The 26,867-nt window shown below is 39.1% G+C and overlaps 1 protein-coding gene across 1 annotated transcript in view; it reads left to right on the top strand.

Moving 5' to 3' along the window:
* The window catches only part of LOC310943016 (partitioning defective 3 homolog B-like), a 179,838-nt gene that overhangs the window by 1,259 nt on the left and 151,712 nt on the right, over positions 1–26,867 (top strand). Inside the window, exons 2-3 of the mRNA XM_083908497.1 lie at positions 12–216; positions 8,485–8,586. Coding sequence (XP_083764623.1) covers positions 97–216; positions 8,485–8,586 — 222 coding nt within the window. The 5' untranslated portion in view covers positions 12–96. The remainder of the gene's footprint in view (positions 1–11; positions 217–8,484; positions 8,587–26,867) is intronic.

Here is a 26,867-nt window from a genome sequence, read left to right on the forward strand (position 1 = left end):
TCATTTTTCAGCTCGGAGCCTTTCTGTGTCGTTCTCGCCGCCGATCGTCACCCCTGTCCAAAAGGGCCCCACGTCTTGGATGAAGAGGCGAGCGCAATGATGAAGGTGACCGTGACATTTGGGCAGACGGGAGTGGTGGTGCCCTGCAAGGAGGGTTGGACGGTGAGGGACCTCATCCAGCAAGCCACGCAGAGATACAGGAAACTTCTCGAACAGGTACTGCTCATAAGTTAAAATGGCTGAAATTAGTTTTTGACATAGAAATTAATGTTATTAACTGGTCCAAATCCAGGCAAAGTTTGTTAACTCCACCAAGAATGCCGAGTTTGGCTTTTAGCAGTGTTACTCAAAATCTGCTGGATTATCTATCTGTTATTTGCACAATAAGAACACCTAGGACCGCTCGTAGGACTCACACTCACGATAGGACTCACACTCACGCAACAGAAATTTCATGTAGTTCTGTTTATGTTTAAACTTTCAAAAACTTTTTAAGTAGTTTTCCTGCCAATGTAACATAAACTTTGTCGGAGCGTAGAGGAAATTTTATGACAACTTTTAATCATTAACTTGTCTAGGACATATGGACCGAGTTTGATGCGACTAGCGCAAACGTGCTAGGACGAGTTTGTAGAAATGCTAGCCATTTTTGTTTTTCCGAAATGGCCGACTTCTGGGTGGGTGGAGCTAATGGAAGTACATTGGAAATTTGTTTGGAACCATGAGAGCAACAAGTGTTTGAGTTTGGTAAAAAATCGGAACAACTAGGTGCGATTTAGACACGATAGAAAAAAATCCAAAATTTAGCATTTAACGCGTTTTTATGCACGTTAACCCCCTCAAAAATTATCGCAGTGTCGGAGAAAAATATTAATCTCAAATCAGGTTCTATGATGTTAAGTTGTTTTCCCCTAATGATGTAGATCAAGCTTAATATTTATTACAATCACCCCTCAAGCATGACAATGGGTTTCACTGATTTGTGAACCTTTCCGAGTGGGAGTTATTGTCGTAAAATAACATTCCACTGTCACTGATACTACAGTCCAGTGTGTAGCCTGGACTCAAGAGCATGAACAAAAGCGCGGACGAATGACAAATGAAATGTGTATCTGTCTTCGAGTCTCCCTGACCTTTGAGCCACAAGTTATTAATTGTAAGAAATAGTTTTGTAATAACGTGTGAAGATTTTCCACAAACTCCTAAAAAGCCCGAGATAACTTTTTATGAAACCGCACTTTCATAATATTTGAGGTTTTTCCCTGAAGTCATTAAGGAATAATCGAAAGCTCTGTCAATTTTATATCATGAAAGGATTGTCTGATTTTTTTTCACAAAGCCAAAGTCTTGGGAAATCAGACAAAGCCAGGAGGTCCAGTTCTCCATAATTGCTGTATGAAAAATTAAAAAGCACGGCTGATATGAATTGTGACGTTCCAGACAGGAGTCAGCATGAGTCGTTTCCATTTAAGTTGTAAAGTGTAAAATGCAAATGTCTCCCTCTTGTGATTCCTTTATGGCTGCTGTTGATTTTCTGTGCTGCACTCGGGGGCGCGCACCCCCGTGACCCCCATCAGACGACCAAATCGTCTCATTGACTGGCTTCGTATTGGTTCATTATTCAAAGAGCACAGTAGTTTATGTGGATAGATGGCCTCAGATGTGACTGAGGGAGAGATGTTGATGCTGCTTGTGTTTTTGCGAGTCAACACTCGGAGATGCGACTACTTTTTTTTGCCTTCTTAATCCCCTTTCATCGACCTGTACTCTTGGGAGAGGGATATAGAGATGGAGAGATTCACCTACACTTTTCTCATTTGAACTCTTTGAACGGTTCTTTCTTCACCTCCTCTTCCATCTTTACTGTATGAGATGTCCCCCGTCTCTAAAGCAAAGCTGAGTCTAAGCAGGATGTCAATTCTATCTTTTTGTGTCAAACTGCAAACATTTGTGGGAAGAGTGTTGAAACTTAAATGTTTCAAACATCGAAAACATGAAATCTGAGAGATTTTTCTTATGCTGCAGCAGGGAAAGTACAGGTCTAACTGATAACGTGAAACACAAGCAAATTCTTTTTAGATGTGCTCACTGACACGCCACGTGACCCTCGCTGAACGGAGCCATCATATTTAGTTTTATCAGTGATTTTGTCAAAAAAAAGCCTGCTATGATAAGGTCTGTTGCTAGGAGATGCATTGTTAACTTAAGCTGTTGATGACATTTGACCCCAAATTTCTCTTTTTGATTGACGGAAATTTATTTTTAGTTCACAACTATAATGTCACGCTTTCAAATCATCAGCGTGCAAATTCCACTATTCTACTATACTAATAAACAAGTAATTCATTTAATTTTCTGTCAAAAAATCAAGAGGGTTAAAAAAAACAATGCTGCAATTAAGTTCTACTTTACAGTTTACAGTTTCTAATTGAACAAAAGCACTAACAATACACGTTACTATTAGTGAGACGGCCAAGCGTGTTTTGCTCCTCTATCGATTAGGTCTTATAGTGTTTAAATATTTTCTTTCCTGCTTGTTGTGTGAATGAAATGCCTTTCACTGTGTGTGTGTTTTAACCTGCTTTCCCACAGCCTCTCTTACTCCTCTCTCACTTTTCCTTATCTCTTCCCACATTCCTGTCAGCATTTCTCAAACATTATATGCTGTCGATGATGGTTCTCTTTCATTTCATTTGTTCTGTACAAGTGATAAGATGTTGGTAAATGGTCACTGTGAGTGTTAGGTACGTACCTTTTTTTTTGCTTCTGGGAATGATGTAAAAAACTAAATTTTTTCCACCACTGTTTCACACTGAGCTGGAATTTTATCATTTAAGTTATTTTATTGCTGTTGTTTGCAAATTAAATCCACTTGGTAGAGACAAACAAGTGTTAAAATAGAGTGAATCATAGGAGAGGTAAATAACACATTTTTTGTTTTATTTTGGTGGATCCCACTGGGAATTTCCCACTTGTTTTTTGTTGACTTTTTTTTTTAGTCTTCGCCCTGCTCTGGGTTGGTGAATATGCTGTTGTCATAAGTTCATCTTCCTTGTTTATATTTGTTTACTGTTTTACCATCACTAATATGTTGTAGTAGCAGTGCAATTATGGTTGTTAGTGGGTTTAAGGACTGAAAAACAGGATATGAGTACAATATAGAGCTGCCCAGTCACTAATCCTCCCTCCTAGTGCTGGGTTACTGTCACTGTCTGTCTCGCTCCTGCGTGCCTTCCTCCCCATCAGCTTTATCCGACTTAGATAATATGCTGTCTGTAAACATTTGTGTTATCTCGCGCGTTCCACGCTGAATCCACTGAAGCTAAAGAACACTGGCATCATCGTTTATCAGCTGCTTTGTTAGGAGTTCCCACAGTGGTGCTTTAAGACGAGCTAACACTTAAGAAGAGGCAGTTAAAGCTACATTATTAGTGATCTCAGATCTAGAATGGCAGTAGAGGAGGGTCGTTGTTGTAGAAAATAAGAACCAGACCTTTGTTACCACTTATACACTGGAAAGCATCCCCTAAGTCGTGTATAGATGTTGAGCTCACTGCTGGCTCTGATTTCATTCGAAAACCCCAGGCCTGAGTTTTAGACTGGAAGGGCTAGAAATGGAGACCTTTGAAGAAGACGACGACACAGTTATTCACAAACACTTCCTGGTTGGTTCTTATTGGCCAGAACTCGAATATCGGCTGGGAATGAAACAAAGCTCTGAAGAATAACTTTAGTTCCATTGTTGTCCTTGTTCATGCTTTTTACCTTTGTGGTTTGTTGTTAGTTATACTGAGTGAATGTGATAAGCATTTTTAGTTGTGTTAATATGGAAGTAGATCACTTCTGATATGGACCTAGAAGGAATGTTTTTTTTCAAATGAAAACAGAAATTTGGCTGTAGAGTTTAAAATTTCAAAATAAAGCACAAATAAACAAGCAAACAAATAAATAAATATACACAAAAACATCAATATTTTAGCGTCTTAAAACTGTAGGCATTAACTGGACTGTACAAATTGAAATGGGGCGGAAAAAGTGTATATTTATGTAATTTATATGAAATAACTAGTACATTATCTCCTCATACATGACTCCAGTGCAACCGTTCTGTCACTCGTATAGTGTGACAGCACTGGTTTCATTCTCATTCACCGTAATAATAGACCAAAGGGAACTAAATGCACCATGATCTCTCATCATTTATAATAAAATCAAGGAGTACAATTGCTCAGTGACAGCTGTATTACAGACACATCAGTCTTAACGAATGAAAGTAGAGGCAAAGCACATATTGTGCTCAGAAACTGGATAATAAAAGAAGAAAAACAGTCATACGTGGTGGTTCAAGGAAAAGAGACGGCATTCGGGTAACTCCTGAAAGAATACAAACAAAGATGACGAATGTAAAGAAAAGTTAGATAGCTTTAAGTGCTTTGCCAAGAGGAAGGGGAGGTCAGATAAAGAGGAGAGTGGGAGACGAGTGGAGAGGAGAGGAGGTTGTTTTTCTGTGGCATTGTCAGGAAGTTATCAGCTTGTTGACACACTTCTTAATTACCTTCGGTCAAACGGATAAAGCGCGCGGTCATGAGTTTGTGAACACAATCGTCATCATCAAATTAAAAATATTCAATTCGTTGAATTCTTTTGTTTGCATTGGGTCAAACAAATTGTGTTGTAAGTGTTCAGAAAGCACACAAACAAACTTTTTTTTAAAAACTTTGATGGTGGTGAACTGTGGGCATAACGTGTACTGTAATTTGGAAGGTGGGTGTTTATGGAAGGGCTTCCTGACCATGTAGACATGTGCTGTATTTTCATTAACCAAAGGAGGTATGCTGATGAGGTGTGGCTTAACAAGCTGATAAAAATCTTTAAAAAAAAAAAGAAAATCTGAAAATCTGGCTCGGTGCCAGAGCTCAGGCAATTATTTCTGAGAGGGAGGAAGGGGCTGTGTTCTCTGGAGACAAACATCAGGAGTGTGTTGATCCTTTTCTCTTCACTTCCTTATTCTAATGGTCTACTTTGTTCATTCACATCATATACTCAGCCAGACCATTCATATAAAAGTACAAAAGCCATTATAAATTCTGAAAGTTTTTTTTTATTTGATCACCAGTCATTGTTAAAAATTAACATGCATGTTTTTATGGACGTAATTGTAGTTACGAAGCAGATGGAATCTGATTTTTCAGCCATTAGAATGATTGAGGGATCAGCTGGCATCCATCTGTAATATGGGATGCTGCAGCGTAAACGTTGATAATGGTTAGCAATTGTTGCCATGACATTGCCCGCAAGATATGTTGCCAGCCATAACAAAGCACGTGAAGACGTGCTTTGTTATGGCTGGGTCACAAGACGGGTCAAGAGCCAATTTAAGTCAGATTTTGTCATTTATTTTCCACAGAGTTAAGCACTGCATGAGTCTTCACTCTTTCTACAAACTGGTATACTAGTGTCAGAAAATCTGTGACCTCAGCTCAGATCCAAATATAATTTTTTATCTAGTATAATTAAACTAAACTGCCTCAGTTTTAACTGTAAATCTGTGTACTTCAGATTTTATTTTGGTCTGGTCAAGAGGGAAGAGATCACCTCTAGTGACAGTGAAATACCCAACTGCCTAAGATTATCCGTCGAAGTATCAAACAAACTGCTGTATTAAGTGTTAATCCCCTGATTTTTCCAGATTATATCAGCATGTTTATAGCTCTTATCTTGTGTCTCTAGGTTTGTAAAGTGGCTATGTGGTTTTCTGCAGTTCTCCCACAATATGCAACACTTTATTCATGCACTCCCTGCTGCTGGATATCAGATATGATCAGTGTGTACTCACAGCTTTTTTTTTTATCTCACCTCACCATCTCCTTGTCTTTTTAGCTCTATGATTTGTCTACTGCATCATGAGATCACTGGGTGTTGTTGATCTAAAAGTGGATCATTAAAGGAACGAGGTTGTGCAATGGTGTTGTGAAATTATCTTTAATTTTTTCCTTCTGAAATGACATATACAGTGATTTCTAGTTTCTTGACTACAGTGGACACTTGTAAACACCACAAATTCTAACCGTAGCGTAATGCAGACGGCGGAAGTAGAAATAATTATGACTATTAGTTGCTTATTATCTTGTCAATCTGCTGGTCTTTAAACAATTCCTGTATTGTGTTGACAGTCCAGAGGCAACAACATGGCGCCAGGGTTTCTCATGGTGCTCCCCTATGGCCAACGTGACTGTGACAGATATGGTCATTCTTTTAAGATGAGAGTCGTGAGTGCTGCACACGTCTGTGATTAAGCTCTGGTGCAACACAAGTAAACAAAAAACAAAAAAGCAACGTAAATCTTTTGCAAGACAAATTAGTGCGTGTCAGGTTAGATGGATGCGTTGACGGCTGCATTGTCGATCTGCAATTCTTATAGCTTTTTTGTCGAGGCGTTGCGAGTAAACTTGCTTGTGTCGTGACTCACTGTGAGGCGGATGATGGATTAATAACCTGGCAGTAAACCAGTATAGACATTATTTAGAACTCATTCTGAGGCCCACGTGACAATAATACACTGAACATAGTGAGATGTTGTGTGGATGAAAACAATTACATGAACATTTGGCTCAGAAATGCTCCTTAGTAATCTTAAAAACATTCACGCGCTGTCCCAGACTTAAAGTGCCTCCAAAGCCTGATTGATGGCGCTCAGGGAAGATAAACACTGTGCTCACAAAAAAATAAAACAAAGTATAAAAGTAATGTTTGGAATACAATACATCTGGCCTGGGGGGGGGTCAGCCAGGTCACTGTTACAATGAAGTTATACAATGAATTCCAGAATGGAGGGAGGGAAAGACAATTTAACATTGTAAATCGCTACATGTTGTAGACTTTGAAAAGCAACACAATGAATGGGGAAACAAATGTGTATTTAACTATGCTTGAAGGCTTTATCTAAAGTAAGCAAACGCAAATGATGTACATATAAGCTGTTGCCTAACGTTAGTGAAGGCTGACTCATTTCAAGGATGACTGGCTTTATTGTATGTTGATGTATGTTTTTATTAGCTAACGCGTAAACAAGTTGACAGCATATCGGCTAAATTTATATATACGGAGGTATGGTATGGTCGAAATCAAGTGAAGGGCAAGTTTAATCAGCCGGTCGGGGATCGAACCGGCTACCCTTCGGTCTCAAACGAAGCACTAACCACTAACCACTAGGCCACAGCTGCCCATGTAATTGCAATTATTATGGCAGGAATTGCGCTTGCGTTTCACTAGATCCGAGGGAATGGTTATTCTTTTTTTAACTAATTTTCATCCGATAAACATATTTAAGAGGATTATTGTCTAATAGTTGTGCAGATCTGTAAGAAACAAACATTTTCATGAATCTAAAATGATATTTTGACACACATTTTGGATTTAACAAATATTATGCCGCCTGCGATTTGAAAATTGCACTAGGCCGTATTGCGTTTTTTGATATAATTTCGATTTATTGTTGAGCCCTACTGTAAATTATATACTCGCATTTCCAAGCACTGATAAAGTATACGTGGCTATTAAAGATGTGTGTAGTTTCATGTTCTATCGATTTATTTATTTATTTGTGTTAAGTTGGATCAGAAATCAATGATAATATATAAATACATTCTATCATTAGTCAGTAGTAGTAGTAGAGTGTCGCTGCAGGTCTAGGTTTGCTATTGACACTGAGACTCGCAGTAATATCCAGGGACACAGCGCCTTGCTCTGTCGCACACTCTCCCTGACGGGAGTTTTTGAAAAGCACCGACAAGCACCTGACCCTGAAAGAGTGATTTAATAGAGCTCTACCCTGGAACCTTTTGACTTATAACTTTCCTTTAGGCTGTGTGTGGTTTTTTTCCTGGCGTGTGTGCACGTACACGTGCACGTGCTCGGCCGGCCGGCGCATATGCCAGTGTTGTCTCAATATGTTGTTCAACAACCAGCTCGGGGTAGTCAGCTGTCCAGTGCAGTGCTGATGTCATTAATCACAGAACCAACACAGCAGAGAAAGGTAGTGAGGAGGGAGTGTGGAAAAAAGCCAGGCTGGAGTTGTAATCTGTGAAAGGTACCAGGGGAAAGATAGAGGAGATGTGTGGAAGAAAAGAAATAAAAGAGCATAGGGGAAGGCGAGTTGAATAAAGAGAGCCATGTACATGAGATCAAGGAAGAAGTTGGTAGAGAAGACCTTGGCATTGGCTTTATTCTCACTTATTTCTCTATTATTTTCACACACACCAATTAGTGACAGTATTTAGTATATTTAACCCCCTCCAAACCATATATGGGAGCAGTGGGCAGCACTTGTCCTGTCTTGGGATTTGAACCCCTCTGGTTACAAGCCCAATTCCCTTCCACTTGGCCATGTGACAGGAGAATTATTTCAAGGAGACAAGAGATTATTTTCATAGACTATGAAGTGTAAGAAAAGTGGATTTACCTGGCTTGTGTTCTGTGTTCCAGGAAGGCGATTTCGTGGTTCGGACTCACCACGTTGAATACTGCGATGGGGGGATTCTGGACCCTGACGACATACTCAGCGATCTGGTAGAAGACAAGGACAAGGTAAGAACATGACGGGGTTTTATGACTCATGCTTTTAATCTGATAAAGCTGAAATAATAGCTTTACTGGCTTTATTTCTACCTCCTTTGAATATAAAAACACTGATGCGAGTAGAGGCTTTATGTGACTTTAAGCTGACCACAAACAGCTTTATTATCTTCCCAATTAATACCCGCGAACTGGAACTAAAGTGTGTGAGGTTTGACTTCAATAGCCGTTAATTAAAACGGCCCATTTCCTGAGTGAATAGCATTAGCAGTGTACACAGTTATGCATGTAGTCAGGTATTCAGCTAAGCAGTCCTTAAAGTTGCAAAACAAAGGCCTTTCACTCTCCAACCCCAGAGCTGAAATATAATCATCTTTAAGACACCTACCTTTTATTCTTTAAATCTTTTTTGATGTCTCATAAAATGTATATAATGTTGACTATTGTGTGTGTGTGTGTGTGCATGTGTGCGCTTGTTCCGTGTTCAGAATCCAGAGTATTATGCCTATAAGCCACTGCAGCCCTTTGATAGAATATTGCCTCACAAGCAAAATTCAAAGGGAGTGGTTTTAACTTGCCTGAAGCTTTAGCCAGTGTCATTAGAAATTCACTTCTGAGACTTTGCAAACTGAATCCATATATTCCCCGTCTTTCTTATTTTTCCCCCGAGGAAAGGGTCATTTTTCATTTTCCCCTTTGGAAAGTCTTGTATATTTTAGTACCCTCTCATAGAGAGTGACATTATTAGAATGTGATAAATGGCCCAGATAAAGGCCGTTTTGAACCGTGGCTCAGGATCTTAAATGATTCTTCAGCCCCCATCTCCGTGGTTCTGCACATTAAAACAATATCAACATGATTTAATGAGTCTTGCCTGCTATGATGATCTGAATTTTACATTTAGGTCACAGCTAATAAAAGTTGGAAGAAGCTACCGGTGTGTTGCCCTTTCCTCAGCTCACACTCTCATGCCTTAAAGGGTGTATGAATACTGCAGGAGTTTTGGAGATTCTCAGAACTAATTAAGAACAAAGTTGCATTTGTTGGCTTTTTTTTTTCTTTACTGTGGATGTAAAAGCCTTTGAAAAAGCCCCCCCCCCCAACTAGAACTCAAGTCTCTGTTAATGACACAATTTTGTCATTGTGATATGTTCTGTGATGTATTCCATTCACATGCTCAAGCTGCATATAAATGAAAACCGGGTTCCCATGGGTCAGTGAAATCCTATAAAGTTTGATGCCCACAGGTAATTGAAAGTGCTTAGATTTTGTGCATGTAATAAGTTATGTTCATATTTAAAAAACTTACCTTACTGTTTCATGTGCCCTGCATTGCTTGATGTACGTAGACTAGGCCTACACAGCACAAACGTACACACACTGTACACTGTCTATCCTGCTGTAAACACGATGCAGAACAATGAGCGAGTAAAGCCAAGAGAGCAAATTATGTAATGCTTGGGAAATTCCAATTCAAAGATTGCTGGCTCACCAAAGCCAATTACAAAGACTGCTCTTACAAGATGCCCTCCCATCTTAAGCCGTGTCGGCTTGAATTTGAATTTGAGGGATTGGTCGTGGAAGTCCTGAAAGTCCTGAAATAGTCCTTGAATGTGATGTCAACCAAGGTGTGGGAACCCTGTGGAAATTAACATTTGGTGGCTCCATCCACGCATTTTTGGCCGATCGCTAGTTTCATATAAGTACAAGTATAAAATGAGTTGCGATTGATGAGATCAAATTGCAGACGATGCAGGTAACTGGGTTTCTGTTTCTTCCTGTCCAGAGTAAATGCATCCTCATGTTTAAAACTAGAATTTTTGTTCCATCCACACTTAAGAGGGAAAACATAGTCACGTGGAACACATGGAGTGTTTTTTCTAGAAAAGTTTACACAGATATCGCACAGAAATGACCTGAGCAGACCGTCTCTTTACTGTGAACAAATTCCCCCCATGACATTTTATGAGATGAGTTTTCCTGTTGAGCTTGAGTCTTTGGGGATTACATGACACACTAAGCTTCAACCCAGGGGCCATATGATTCAGTGACAGAAGCAATAACAGAGTCAGCAGACCAACACCTGATTTAGGAGACTGCTACAATGAGAGCCTGTTGCCATGGTTATTTTCGAGATTCACGGAGCGGCTTGTACTGGTCCCAGAGCTGGCGAGTTGCCAATTGCCCTGTGCTACAGTAAGCTTGTGCAGTTTTTTTTTTTTTAAGTGGAGGTGTTAATGACTGGACTTCTACTCATGATCACTCACTGTAGCTCTGAGAATACTTCATATGAGAATACTACGGTCCTAGACACAAACTTTCTGCTAAGAAAACTGATGGAATATAATTGATAGTGCAGGCGCAGACCAAGGTAGTGAAGCCTTCAAGGCGGCTCTTGTGCAGAACAGGTCATAAACTCTGCCACTTCCTTGATAACAGATGGGACATAGGCCAACAAAAGTATACATCATTATAATGTATTCCAGATATTTTTTTGTTATTTTATGTAATTATATTGGTCTATTATCACCACTTAAACTACTTTATTGGTGTTTTATCAACACTTTTATTTGTTCATGTTAGGTGTTGACTTGTGAGTGACATAAAGGTTAAATAAATTACTTAAAGGTGACGTCAAAAAGAAGAAGTATCAGTCTTGGCAGAAGTAAGATGTTTAAATAAGCTTAGAGCCATTTGAATAGTCGCTGTGTGGTTTGAGCTGGTTTAGCAGGTTTCAGTATCAATGTTGAGTTATAGGCCTTATTCTTGAATGCGGAAGTAACAAGGGGTCCAACTTCCTATTCTTGTCAGGTATTTGTTTCCTTTGCGTATTTGTAAACGGAGCCAGTTTGCTTTCTTGACATGATGCCACAGGAAGACTCGTAGCTATTGATCCACATCTGTGTAATATTAAAGAATGGGAGGATGAAATGAGGAAGAGGTCTTAATTGTCTTGTGCAGTCGCTTAGTGTGGGTGGTTAGGCAATATCACCCTGACATTAACTGACATCAATTTAGACATAGACATATTATAATTAGCAGTGGTTTTACCTGCAGCTGCTCATCACATTGAAAGTTCCATAACCCAACCACTACTCTGGTACCAGGTCGTATTTTGTAGGTTTCTTTTCAACAAAGTCAAATAAACAGACATGGGAATGCTTCCTCATATTTAAGGCTTTCAACCACTTCATGTTTCAGGCTTTTAGCCGCAAGTGAATCATTTCCTTACAGTGCTTTGCACATTCCCATCTTGTTTGGGGGCTGATGATCAAAACATTCTTGTTCCATTAAAGCATTTCGCTTAAACCAGCTGTTATAGCATCCCCTGTGAATGCACATAGTACCAGAAATGGTACCAACTACTGACCAGAATTGCCTGGAGGTCTTGCACAAAAATAATGGTGGACAACTTTCTGGTTTCTGCAGAAAATCTAAAATCTCTACCATGTATACAAATAAGTGTTTGTATGTGCGTGTGTGTGTGTGTTAAGATACATACTATATTCATTCACAGGTGTTCACGTCTTTTCTTCAAATCCTGTGAAGTGAAACAATGCAAAAACCTTACCGTTGGGTCCACAAAAAAACCCCACAATCTACTTTTGAAAGCAGAGGCATGCTAATACACATTTGTATTCTAGGATCAAATACAGTGCCATATTTCATAATTCCTCAAAACACATATATGTGGTGAGACACACACACGCGGAGAAATAAACCATACCGAATGATATCAGCAATACACACTTCTGAGCGCCAGAGATTGCATATGAAATGAAAGTGTGAAATATTCATTGGATTTTAAGGCAAGGCTCTCATAGTATTACTGAGCTGAATAAATGGCTTCTAATCCCAGATGAGTGTTTTACTGCAAGGGAGGGGGGCTCATTCTGCCTGGCTTTAGGTTTATAACCACAAAGAAAATAGAGAGGGTTTTTAAAGTCTCCCCAAGACTGAGGTCATATGTACAGTTTTCGCAAATCCATAGCTGAGAAATACTACGAGTGATGTATTTTGAGAGTGAGCGCACACACATTTATCAACTTAAATTGGTCCCAAAACAGCTTAAAGTGCTATATGGCAAATGAAAGCACAGCGGCAAGTACGCGTTAAAATATAACATATTGTAGTATGGACTGTAAGCACATACAGACGCTGAAGTTCAGCATGGTAATTTGAATTTTAAATAATGGAGGCTATTGCAGCCTCACAGTTTGACCAGGTTTACATTTATATTAGCATAGAAATAACAGTTTTGAGATAAAGCACTTTTAACAAAGTTGAAAAACAAGTATTAAAGTTAAGTTTCAATGAGTATTTCCATAATCCATTAATCTGTTGGTTATTTTCTCGATCAATTAGTTATTTGGTCCATAAAATGTCCCAAAAATGTTGACGTTTTGTCCACAAACCAAACTTATTCAGTTTAAATGATTTCTTTGTTCTATGGAGCGAAGAAACAAGAGGATATTCACATTTTAGTAAGCTGAAAACTCTCAAGAGCTTGTTTTAATTAGGAAAAAAACACTCAAAATGATTAGTTGATTATAAAAATAGTTGGTGGTTAATTTACTAATCAGTTAATAGACTAATCATTGCAGCCTTGCTGTGCAGTCGTTTTCCTGTAGACACTAATTCACTGAAACTGAATACCTTTATGACGGATACGATTGAATTCCTGAACACACTTTATTTTAATCATTAACTAGCAATTGTGTAATTTGTTAAATCTACACGTGGGCTCCTGCAAGGATAAAAACAATAATAATAATAATAATAATAATAATACCTTTTTAGTACCAAGATCTGAACCGATACTCATTTTGCTTTTCAGCAATATCATCTGAATTCATTCATCCCTGGGGCCTGTTATTACCACGTTTGTTACCACTTCTGAAAGTCGTATTGTTTTATATTCAACAGCGTACGAGTAGGACAGAGATAACTTGTGCGGGAGATATTCACCCTTACGTTAACTCGGATGCCTACAGAAAGTGTTTGCCTCAGACTCACCCACACCCCACCCCTTTTTCTCCATTACCCTAATGTCCTCCTTGCACGTTGTTTTTTTTCCAAGTGCACTCACAGCTTTATGCCAAAGAAAATGAAAAGTAAGCACGAAATATAGATTCCCATCAGCATTTTCTATTTAGCTCCGAGTGTATTTCTTAATGTATTTCTCCCGTCTTGTACAGAAGGTATTACAGAAACACCCTTCAAGAGGGAAGGGGTTTAACCAGTCATGCTAATGGAGAGAGAGGAGGAACACTTTGTATGATATGTTTGTTCTTGGATGTCTACACGTACACACACACACACACCCCTCCTCACACAGTATGGATTCTGTTGCGTCCATCAGTGTTAATCATTTTTCATCAAGCAGGTACACAAAATCACAACAAGCCCAACAATCTATGCCCACAACTTTTCTCCTGTTTTTGCACTCAACACGTACTGACTTCATTATTATGAAGGTTTTTACATTATATGAAAACTTACTGATTAATGAAAAGGAGACTAATTTTAGGAGGCTACAAATACAGTATGATCTGTTGCCAAATTTAATGACATAACCACCAGATTTTATTTTTCTTCTTCGTGTTTAAAGGCAGTTGGCATCCATATAATGTATACTACCTATACAAATTTGTACGTATTATGTGCTTTTGTATATGTACTTTAAGTCCTAGCTTTATGGAGGCCGCTGTCTTGTGTTGCCATGACCTCGCATCGGCCCAAACGGACAAACCACTCAGAGCGTGCATTTTACGTTTAAAAGCGGTCATTTTCTATGCAAACAAAGAAGAATGACATCCTCTCTGGTATGTGGAGGACTATTAGATAGCACAAATGCTTACATACTGTACCTTTAAAGAAGGTATTTATGGAAGGACACATGGAAAGGGCTAACCTGAAGATGGGGCACTTCCCCATGAACTGAGCTTTGATTTCTTGGTTCCTCTTTTTGTGCATGGAAAGTGAATTTACTTCATTTTCTTTAATAATATGTAATATATTTTAATATGTATCTGTATAGTATATGATGGTTTAAGGTGAAGGAGTAATAAGTAAATTCCTGATTCTGATTCTAATTCTAACTAGCCATTTTCTTATTTCTTTATGAAATAAAATGTCTGTCATTCAATTAAAGAGCAGTAATTCTGCTCACTGTTGTTGGACTGTTGAAAAAAACCCCAAAAGAAAATGCTGAAATAGCCTGTACTCCATAGTAAGAACCACCTCACTATAGTTCAGTATAATTTGGCCCATAATGTCACACAATTTACTGGAGAAGTGTTTGTAAGCTGCTTTGCATATCCTCTTGTTTTGAGTTGATCAAACTCAAAGCGTGTCTGTTAATTACACCGTCTGATTGGCTGATGGGATAAAACGGCCTTAAATGGCTTCATTTTAAAACGTTAAGATGGACAATTTTTGGACCCAAGACAACTCAGTGGAGAGTGCACTGTGTGTGTGTCTGTTTAGTTTTGTTAGTCGGCGAAAAACAATTAACTGCAGAAGAAAAATCGGGGCCAACAGTTCTCATCTCAGTTCTGACAGTGTTTAAATTGTTGTGTTCTTGTTCTTTTCATTCCTGCTTTTCTCGGCCCACGTTGCCATCACATGCTGTGGTGGCTGGTGGAAAGCAGAAGTAGGGACAAACAGGTAGACTGGCAGTTATAAAGACCGTCTCTTGTGTTGGCATGGCAACTAAAAAAGCAAGAATGTGAAAGGGCGATAAACTTGTGACTAAAATATCTGCAGGTTAAACCTTAATAAATACGTGAATTAAAAGTCACTACTTAAGCAGAATCGCCAACAAAATAGTCATATATTTAGGGACTTTGCACACAAAAGTGGCGAGGAACCTATTGAAATTGCATGAATTCTTTCATAAATTGTGTTGGTTTATGTCCATCAGTATTCAACACTGCTTTTGCAACTGATACCATGCAAGCAAATCATTCATGTTAAATGTGATTGTTCCTTATACACATTCATAAATTAGGGGCTAATATATTTATAAAAATGTAATTTAGCATCTATTAATGAGAAATGATTATGCTGCACCATTTGTTTAGATTTGCACGCACACACACTAATGTCTCGCGTCATTTGCAGATTGATTGCTGTCATCAGCAAATGTGTGAACATTTAAAATGGAGCTGGTGTGTAATTGTTCAGCAGTTCATCATTTCAAAGTGTTTTAATATAATGTTTTATATGAGAAATAACTGTCAGAAAATGTGATTATTACCTAAACAGAGAAATTACACTATGTACAAGAGATTTTAGGTTAGGTTTTAAACATACTTGAGCTTATTTTGCTGATAAGATGTGGTTAGAATAATATGATCAAGAATACCTACATTTACTTAGTGGCTTGACAGACAATACAATTGCAGGATACTCAGGGACAGAAACGAGAAGCCACAAAACACCAAATGTCAGTGAAGTTACAAGAGAGAACTGAAAGCAGGAAGAAGACAACGTCAAGTAAAAAAGCGAATCTAGTAAGCACAAATAAAAGAATATGAAGAAAGTAATACAAAGCAATAAATCATTAGATAATGGATGACATCACCTAAAGCCAAGTCTGTGGAAGTACTTTTTAAGAAGTGATTTAACAGAATTCCATGGATCTGCCAGCTTAAAGCATGAATATATATGTAGCCTGTGGGATGGATTTGACTACTTATCAGGTGACGGGCTAATATAGGATCCTCTGAAAACTGGTGACGGGGAGAACTGTGTAAAATAAAATAATTAAAGGTCGCTCCATCAAATATTTCAGTGTCTGGCTGAAACAGTTGTACCCAACATGATTGAGAAGTTGCATTAAAAAAGAAGAAAGTGGGATAGATTGAGGACAATTATCATATTAGAAATGAATGATGTAAAAACCATACAGCTAAAAAATAAGGCACCAGCAGAAGTGACAGGTCATTAAGAGCCAGTGAGGACAAGCCCCACCTGCTGGCAGCAAAAAAAGTAGATTTTTGTCCCCTTTTTTTTAGTTGGAGAGAAGAGACAGAATGAGAGGATAGCATATGTGGAGATTGGTGTTTTGCTGTTCTGGAGTCCCTGTTGCAGTGAAAAACTAGTACTTTGTTTTGAAAATCTCCCCAATTTCTCATTCAGGCTTTCCCATCGGCGTACACGTTGGCCCTATTTGTCCTCCCTCCTCCCCATCTCTCTTTCTCCTTCAACTTCCTCCATCTCTTTTCTTTCTCCTCTCGCTTTCACACCCGCTCAGCTCTGTCATTTTAAGGAAGAAAACACAAGCCCTGTCAGAACGAGGCAATTATGACCCTGTTGGAAGGGTTATTATGCAAAATGCCCCCATAATCCTCCTCTACAGTTTTCATCATAAATGACACGTACATTAAGTCTGTGCGGCTTTTTACGCGCTCATTGAAACTTCACTTATGTGAGGAGGCGCCATTTAAGTATTTTACAACACACACACACACATGCAAATTTGCGTGCACATGCAAAAAGTCATGTTGACTCGTAAAGATGATGCAGTTGCAGTGTGATTATTCATAGCGTCTTAGTCTGGTGTGACGAGATAATGATGACAATAGACGGCAGACACATGGGGCAGTATTTGATTGGATTTTTTATGCTCACCATGCCATGTAAGTTAAATGTTTTGTACATAAAGGTAGCTGGATAGGGTTCTTATTGAATCCTGTGTGTGTGTGTGTGTGTCTTGCTGGTTAACATTAATTGAACCATGACCCAGATCAAAACGTTGAGTCCTTGGAAGGGATTTGAGAAACATGCATGAGATGTAGAGAAGCAGCAGTTTGTGTGGGAGACTCTCTGATACAGTCCACTTTTTAATCACAGGCCAAACAGATTATTAAAATAATCCCAGGCAATTTAACAGAGAACCTGACGCATACATGAAGCAGACAGGCATCCAGTAAATCTCATTTAACCTATGTAGTAGGGCTTAATAATCGTATTAGTGTTGTGTTCAGTATTAATACATTATGAGATGTTTTTAATTAAAGTTTTAGTCAAAAAATAATTCAAATTCAGGTACATTCAATAAGTCAAGGAAGCACTTAGTTTCCTGTTGATTAGTCATAAAACAGAGAAAACACTCTTGCAGGTTTGCTTACCATCATTATTAAAAAGATAATCAATAAAAAAGCTCTTTAATTAACTACATTTTAATATAAGAGCCATTACAACCTTTTAGCCCTAGAGCATTTTGAGTTCATCCATATTTTTGTTTTCAAGAGTGACGTCGTCCTGACGGGGTTAAGTGAAACAGGAAAGACAAATATTCTCGCTAATGTGTTCCTCACACACGTGTGCTCACACACACGCAATGTGTTCACGTAATAATAACAGCTTTGCTCGCGACCTCTGACCGATCGGCGCCCCCCCATATGAAGTGGTGACTCTTGAGAATAATATTTACCTTCCACTAAAGAAAGCAGCGCTGCTTATTGCTTCACACTTTGAGCTGGTTTCATTTACTGGGCGTGTGTGTGTTATTGTCAGGACCTTTATTCCTTATGGAGACCAAAATCTGGTCCTAATGAGGAAGAAGAACCTAATTTTTGAAGTAAGATTTAAGTTAAGGTTAATAAAATGAAGGTTAATGTTGGGGATAAGGCTTTGTTTTGGCTGTCCAAATGAATGTAAATCAATGCAAGTCCTTAAAAGGATAGCTGGAGGACAGCTAGAAGAGATTTGTGTTTGTGTGTGTGTGTAAACACCATGCTGGTAAACACACATGCTCTAACATAAAGAGAGGTGGAATATAGTCAAGTGGTCTTTGTTTTTCTGGCGTGTAACTTTGGGAGCAATGGAACTGGTTTGAATCTTTATTTTTTTGCATAATTATTGTGTTTTGTGACTGCTGTACAAACTAAATAATCTCACTGTGGGAAGTTTAATTTATGGGAAGTTGTGTTTAGGTCACAGAACAAAAAAAATTAAATCCTTTCCTGGAACACAAAATGTGCAAATGACATTTCTTTTAAATTCCAGTCATTTGTTCCTGTTTGGACATCCGAATGGTGTCATGTGACTTTTATAACATGATGTCAGCCAGCCTGTAGGATGGATTTGACAATGTATCAAGTGACGTGCTAATTTAGGTGTAAAATTAAATAATTAAAGACCGGTCCATCAAATATGTCGGTGTCTTTTCTGCAGATAGCAGAAAGTGGCACAGATTGAGGACAATATTCATATTAGAAATGAATGATGAAAAAAGGTGGAGATAAAAATAAGGCACCAGCAGAAGTGACCGGTCATTAAGAGCCAGTGAGGTCAAGCCCCACCTGCTGGCAGCAAAAGAAGCAAATTTTTTCCTAATTTTTTTGTTGTTGTTGGAGCATTAAGGAAAGAAAAAGAGGCAAAATGATGATAGAATATGTGGAATATAGTGTTTGGCTATTCTGGAGATCCTGGAGCCAACATCATGCCAAAAGTTCATCTTTCGATAGTAAATGTAAAATGGACGTGAAGGTGTAATGGTCCGCACTGTTTTACATTTAGCAGTGATTTAACTATTGTGCATAAATGGGATCAATTGCTCTTCTCAGTCCTTCAAAAGGGTACAAGAGCCATAAAATGTGCCGCCTGTCCATTGTAGGTGTGACTCAGATATCGGTTCTTAAGTCACGTTCCTTATGTAGTCAGACATTTGTCATTATATAGGAATAATATGTGTTCGTCTTCACTGAAAGGCTGTCCTGTGAGTGTGTGTGAGAGTAGGTGTAGCTTTTAGTCCTTGAGAAGGGTAGAGGGACCATAAACGCTCTCTTTAGGAGCTGAGATCTCGGCTATTAGCCGAATTGTGAATTATATTTGATGAGGCTATGGCCTCATTGTTAAATTGCAGTACACTGGCGTATATATCAGTCTGCATTGACAGTCAACATTAACGCGGCACCTTTTACTATACGTAGGCACTGTATGTGCGTGTGTCGCTGAATTATCAGCTTTTAGTGATATCACTTACTCGGTGATGCTTTCATTTCATGTGGTGATTTACAGTGTCAGGCAGTCTATATGATGAATATTCCCCTCTGTGTTTTTGATAAGGTGAAAGGGTATATGTTCTGATCGGTTCTCTTTCCCTTTTTTTTGGTCTTAAATCTTATTTATCTTGAACCTTAATGGAATCGGGCAATTTGTGTGGTGAATCACACATGCAGTGACCTATTTATACGTGTGTGCTTTCAGTGACTCATCTGTCAGATTGCCGATGACACTCCTGCCACCTCCATGTTTCTCTTTTTTTACGCGCACACTAAACCGCGCATAACTCATAAAGGACACCAACAACTTCCAGTGTAACCCTTAACGCCCGCATCGCCTCGTGCGTTTCGCTTGATCACACACACAGATGGGTGATACAATATTACTCGCGTGGCACATTTTGAATAGGTCCGTAATGTTCCATTAGTTTGATTGCTTACAGGCCTGCTACACATGATGGGTAGAGACAATAAAAACCACAATATACAAAACTCAATTAAACGGTTGTATTTTATGTGTTAATTTAATGGTTTAATTTTTAATATTGTTCATTTATGACGAGCGATGCGAGTAGATGGTTTCGCACAGATCCATGGAGAGGAACGCTGCACACATTATGCACTCGTACACACACACACACGCATACACTCGCGCAAAAGGCTCTTGTCAAAAGCAGTGGAGTGGAATAATGGACAAGGCGATGGAATAGTGGGCAGATTTTATCATTCACACTCTCTTAACCACCAGCCATCTGCTTAATGCATGCTTTCTTGCCTTTGTGTCTGTGGGTGTGTGCGTGTGTGTGTATACATGGATGCGGATACACACATTTGCGCCTATGAGTGGTTTCAGTGAAGATCCTCGAAGGCTTCCTTTGACCAACGCTCAAGATTTTAAAGTGGTTAATGGAGATAATTCATCTGTGCGGTCTAATCCAAACAGAAGTGTGTGTTTTTCCTGTCAGTTGCTAATTAATACGATCATCCCGACACACACAAAGCACATATCTAGGTCTGAACAATTGATCTTTTTCACATTGTAGTTGCGGTTTTGAACAACGCAATTGGACATTTGAATTGTTCTGTTTTGCATTGTTCTATGCCAGTGGTAGAATCAATTAATATGAAGTTATCATCTGCAAATTGGAGAAAAGGCATGAATAATCTGACAGTGTCACATTTGCTAATGCTCCATGTTGTACACCATAAATCAGATATTTTAGTATGACCCAAACCGGTGTAAAAACACGAGTTGAACCTGTAGCTCTATAGCCAGAACTGTGGCTTTGCTTAGAAATAAGATGGATGGGATGACCTCCAATAAAACACATCGGAGTGGATTAGCTTTCCTATCCATTAAAAGAACAAAACTTAATTAGAAGGTGAGGAAATTGAATTGTTTCAATATTGAGAGTTGACTATAAGGATTATTAGGGTTTAAGCACGACTGTGCAAGAACCCTTTTGAAACTGAAGGAATTCTTCTTCTTATTATTCAGCGGAATAAATTGCGTTTTTGAGGCCTTTCCCATGCCACGACCATGTGCAACCACATCAGAGCTGGTGAACGATTGCGTGTGAAAGTCATTGTCTAACAGATGCATGGAAAATGCATGGAAAATTGGAAGTGGGAGGGGCTAAAAACTAATGCAAAAAGGTGCTCGTAGGTCATCTCCTGTCGGGTTTAACATACATGAACGAAACTTGGTAGATGCGTTCATTAGATAGGGCCGTAAATAAAAGTCGATGACAAGTGTCCTGTGAATCCTACTGGAAGGCCGCCATTTTGGATTGAAAGCAAAAACAGAGGCGTTTTTGGAGAATTTGCACCAGTGCTACAAAATCTGTCTCGTCTGGATTTGGTATCCATGGAGCACGAAGCATCAGGTCTTCAGGATGTGACCAGTGGTGTAATAACATCAAATTTAGAGCTGCAGCTAAGTATTATTATCATAAAAATTATTATGTCGATAATTTTGAAATTAGTTAAATAAAAAAGTGGCTACAAAATAAAAAAAAAAAGGGAGGTTGTTAATGTGTTCAAAAGTTCTAAATATCATTGCAGTCTGCTCAGCCCAAAACACTACAATGAACTGATGTTCAAAGATACATTGGGGGTTCAAGTTTTTCCCATTAATATATATATGTATGTGTGTATATATATGTGTGTATATATATGTATGTATATGTATATATGCATGTATGTATGTATGTGTATATATGTATGTATGTATATGTATGTATCTATATATGTTTTTTTATCCCTTAAGGTCATCCAGACTTTGCTGATGTATCATTATCTCTGTGTTATGTAGAGAGGTTTCTCATTATGACAGGATAAAGAGGAGACAACAGGGGAGATCTCCACCGTAATGAACTGAAATGCTCCCTCTCACCTTCACCTCATCTCTCTGTTGTTACCCGTCCACCAGCTCAACTCTCTTCCCCCTTTTATTGTAGTTATCCTCTCATCCCCTCTCTCTCTCTCTCCTCCGGCTGGTTGTGTTTCCTTTCAATCTGTCAACTATATTCTCTCACTGTTTCTTCTTTTATACTCTGAGCTAACACGACCCATCAGACTATTTTCAGTGCACCCATTAAACCACATCTTCCCTCACCATCTTTTTTTTTTCTCCCTTCCCTCTCAAAAACATTAGTTATTTACCTTCCTTCTCGTGGCCTTCTCTCACTTTTTTATCCTTTTATTGAACTTAACTCCACCACCAGTCATGAGTGATGGTCCGGCCTTCTCCTCTCCACTTCCTCTCACCTTCACCACTTACCTCTTTCTTTTACACCTCACCCTCTAATGAATCTAATCATTTTGGAGTCACACCTTCGCGTGCGAGCATGCGTGCGTTCGTGAACTCTTCATTTGTCAAAGGCACATACGCATTTGATGCAGACCTGATACATATGTTGACCCCTAGCCAGGAAACCAATGAGGGTTAATTGAGTAATGGCGTTTGCTAGAGAGGGGAGGACAAGCTGGAGAGCCCGGCGAGAGAACATTAAGAGAGGGAGGATGAGAGAGATGGGTGCAATTTGTTCGAGCATATGAAGGGAAGAGAAATGGGAGGGGGCGAGGAAGAAAAGGGGTTAATTGCGAGAGTGAATAAAATGAAAGTCAGAGGGAGGCTCGCAATTAAAGCATTGTGGAAGGGAGGGTGAAATAAAGACAAATGCTGGGTTAATGGCGACAGTGTGTGCGTCGGGCACGGGGGTGACAGCATGAGGCAGCCTACCAGCAGGATGTGGAAGATTGATTTGCAGCGATAGACAAGGGGTTAACAGAGTGACTGAAGGAAAACACAGAGAGAGGGAGTCAGAAAGGGTTAATTATGAGTATAATAAACGATGAAGCGTGTGGTCTTCATGGAGCCCCGGCTCTTAATTAAGCAAGCACAGCTGCACCTGGGACCCACCAAGAATAGATGGATACATGATACTGCATGAAAATGATGTGTGTGTGTGTGTGTCTGTGTGTGTGTTAGTAATTGTTATTGTTATGAAGTCCACGTCCTCATGGATTCATTGTGCTGATGAATTATCTTAATGAAGTGCATGGATGTGGGGGGGGGGTGGGGGAGTTGGACAAACTAAATGGCCAGACAACTGAGAATTGGTCCATCATTTGCCTGTGTGTTTGTCTGACGATGTTTACAGACAAATTGGAAAAAGGAAACAAAAGTAATTTGGTTTGAGAGAGAGAGAGAGAGAGCTAAAACGTCTGCTCTCCTCTTTTTCTGCTCGTTTGATCGTCTCCTCGTTCCGTCAGTCAGCGGTCCAAAGTAAAATCATATTTTCATAATGCTCAGATTGATCATATGACATTTCCAGTCTTTTTCCATAAAATATTTTTTGCTTTATTGGTCTAAATAGGTTTGCCAGACATCCATGAAATATGATGTGTACTGGATTTAAGTCCAAATTTCCTTTTTTTATTATTATTCATAATTTATATTTTCATCTTAATCATCATAACTCAAACAGGCTGAGTGACAGCGTGCAGATTTGTGTCGGGTAACTTGAAAAAATCCTTTTCAATTGAACCCGCCTAAGTCTCATTCTGTCGTTTATTATGATTGCACTGAGACGGCACAAGTCGCTGCTTGATCTAATGAATTAAAATGCTCATAAGTCATAAACATCTAAATCTTTGATGGTTTCTTCTTGCACATTTCCCTGCAACACGCCCCGGGCTGTTTCCAGAAAATGTGTTCAAATCTACTGAATCATGTGCTGAAGCATCATCTAAACGCTTTCACAGCTGTTTGGGTGCGGTGTGTAATCTGTATTATCATGGGTTGTCTCTTTAAGCAGCACATTTAATGTTGAGATGGATTTGATTCATAGTCGAATGAAAAGAGGATCTGTCAGGAAGGACCTTATCTAAACTCCACCTCAATCATAGAGATGTTAGAAAGACCACACACCATGTCAACACACTCGCATCTACCAGCAATTGAGAGAAAGGTTTACATACATTGGCAGAATAATGTGCTGGGCAGTGAGAGAGCTTTATAAATTGTGGACATGCCTCTAACACATGATGATAACAGGCTCATTATACATCACACAGAGTAGTGTTCGGCAGTAAGACAGCGTGATGAAGCAAAGCGAGAAAAGAAGACAAACTAGTCACAGCTGGACAGCTTGCCAAAATGTCATTCCAAACATTTGCATTAGAATGTGTCTCCAGATGTGTCTTGTGTCCCTCCCAAGTCCTTTCTGTGTTGAGTTTGCATGTTCTGCCTCTGTGTTTGTGTGGGTTATCTGCGGGTGCTCCGGTTTCCGCCCACCATCGAAACACGTGTTGGCGTAATGCTCCTTTCAGTGTCCCCCGACCGAGGCACTGACATTCAATCTGGAGTTGGTCCCTCAGGCGCTGCTCAGTGGTAGTTCCTTCCTAGTTCTGGGTAAAATGCAGAGAGAGAGTTTCTCCATGTGGATCGATGAAGTTAACCTCAACCTTCCTCTATGTATACAATTTTGTCCATCATTTGTTTATGCAAACGCCAAATGTTGTCAGACATATTTGTAAGATAATGTGTGTGATAAAGTATCTGAGGACCGTAAAATAAGCTTTTCAGTTTGTTGTGAAACTAGGACAGAGGACATTCATTGAGTAGTTGGTCCTTCTTTGTGGCCCAGGACACTGAGCTGTTCACAAAGAGGTCACAGATGTCCTAAGTGATCACATCTGAAATGCATCCTGCTTATTTTCACATCAATACTTCTGTACATATACACAGATTACGTAAGATGGATATTAAAACCATTATATTGACTTGAGAGAAATGCAATCAAAAGCAAAAACAAATTGAACTACTATATCTGAGCTTCTTTTCTCCAAGAAAGTCAAGAAAGTCCATCCATCTGCCCTAAACCTCCTGCCACTCTTTGTGTGTGTGGTAGACTTGAAATACAGCTAAGTTGTTGCACTAGTCTAATTCTATAATTTTGAACATAGTAAGACAATTCATTGAAGATATCGTCTTTGTTTTGAATGGCAGCACTCGGCAGGTGCTTGCATGACAATGAGACTTCTGTGCACAATACTAATCAATGCATTATTTCCTAAGAGTTGCACCAACAAATTGCTAAAGGAAGAGAGAAAGAAAATGAGCTTCCTTTTTTTTTTTTTACCCATACTCCACCCTACGAAGATTCAACAAAAACTGGTTCAGTCGTCTACTGATAATAGACAGACAAACAAACGAAGCCACGACTTCCTTGGTGGAGATGATCAGCTGCTATGCTGCACAAAGTGAACATACATATGCAGAAAACATTGCTATTCCTTCATGCAGGCTGGCCATTTGTAGGCATAACAAAAGAAACATGTAGAATATATTGACCTCCAGAGCAGTGCTTTTGTGATATATCCTGCATTAATGACATACTTGATATGCAATCTGGCTTTACATAGAGCAGCTTATTAGGGGACAATGACTAAACCAAGACTATTTCATCTGAAGCTGCATTTGTGTCATAGATGAAGTTGTCAATTTAATTTGTGATTGTGTTTTTTTTAATGGTGAGTACGATTCTTTCTTGGCTTTCAAAGTAATACTTTATCTCTCCTTTTAAGTGACGTGATAAGATTAATTGTTTATCTGCTCTGAAGCAGATAAGCTGTCTGGGGGTCAGGAGACAACCTTTCAACAATTAACCTCATAATTCCCCCGAAGTACTCGCAGATTATAGACAATGGGAATGGCCAAAGCTGCAATTCTAACTGGGCAGTGATTTTCCACTTAACATTTTAAAAGTTGGTTGAAGTTCACAACAATGATAGCACAGGGGAGAAATGGGATTGGTCTCTTTAAAATCTGCGTTTATGTGCGATACATTGACGAGGACTGTCACCGTTAGTAATGCGTAGCGTTTTGTCATGATAATTCTCAGTTACTGACCATGGTGTCTGCATATGTGGTGCATATACCCGGAGGAAACGATGAGGTACCTATTTGGTGTGTGCAGTCTAATCAGTCATATCTGACAGACATAAAATCCCACTTCAAACACCACTCAGATGTCCATTGTTATGCTGAGAGCCAATTGAACGAGATAAGACGGTGGGGAGAAGGAAGAGGATGAAGGAAAGGCAAGCTGGATAAAAAGCTGGATAAATTAGCTATTAGGAGATGGAAGAGCGAAGGGTTAGTCTGTGGTCTCTTAGAACTAGTTCTAAAGATGTGCTGTCTGGTCACATTTCTATAGTGGTTATGAATGAATGCTCGAGAAGACTTAGCGGAATGCTGACCGTGATGCTGAAACAGGAGATATAACACTGTAAATGATGCATATTGGCAGTCAGATTTAAAACGAGAGGCAGGGAGAGTTCAATGCCAAGGTCCCCTCTGCACAGTGAAGCAGTCACAGTGATACAGTCTAGGACGGTTGGTTTCTAATGATTCCTGACCATGGACGTCACCGTTCAGGATTGTAAATCCCATATAGTCCTTGACAACTTTTAACGAGTCTATGCATTGTGCTTGAACATCCGTATACCATTACCAGTAGCTGCAATTAAAAAATAGACACTAGAATAAAAATACGGACTAAAACCCTTTCTGGTTTAAAAGCAGGGTCACCACCGCCAACCCATGCACAAACACAAACTAAATAATCAGAATTATCAATAATTAAAAGTCATCATTGCTAGCCTTACTGTTCATTTTTCTCTCCATAATCTTATTGGCAATGCAAAGATATATGGGTTTGTATGCTAAATTGATGTAAAGAAGTTTCAGCAGAACTACTTATGTAATTG

The sequence above is a fragment of the Microchirus variegatus genome, assembly GCF_963457635.1.
Source record: "Microchirus variegatus genome assembly, chromosome: 22".
Taxonomy (NCBI): Eukaryota; Metazoa; Chordata; class Actinopteri; order Pleuronectiformes; family Soleidae; genus Microchirus; species Microchirus variegatus.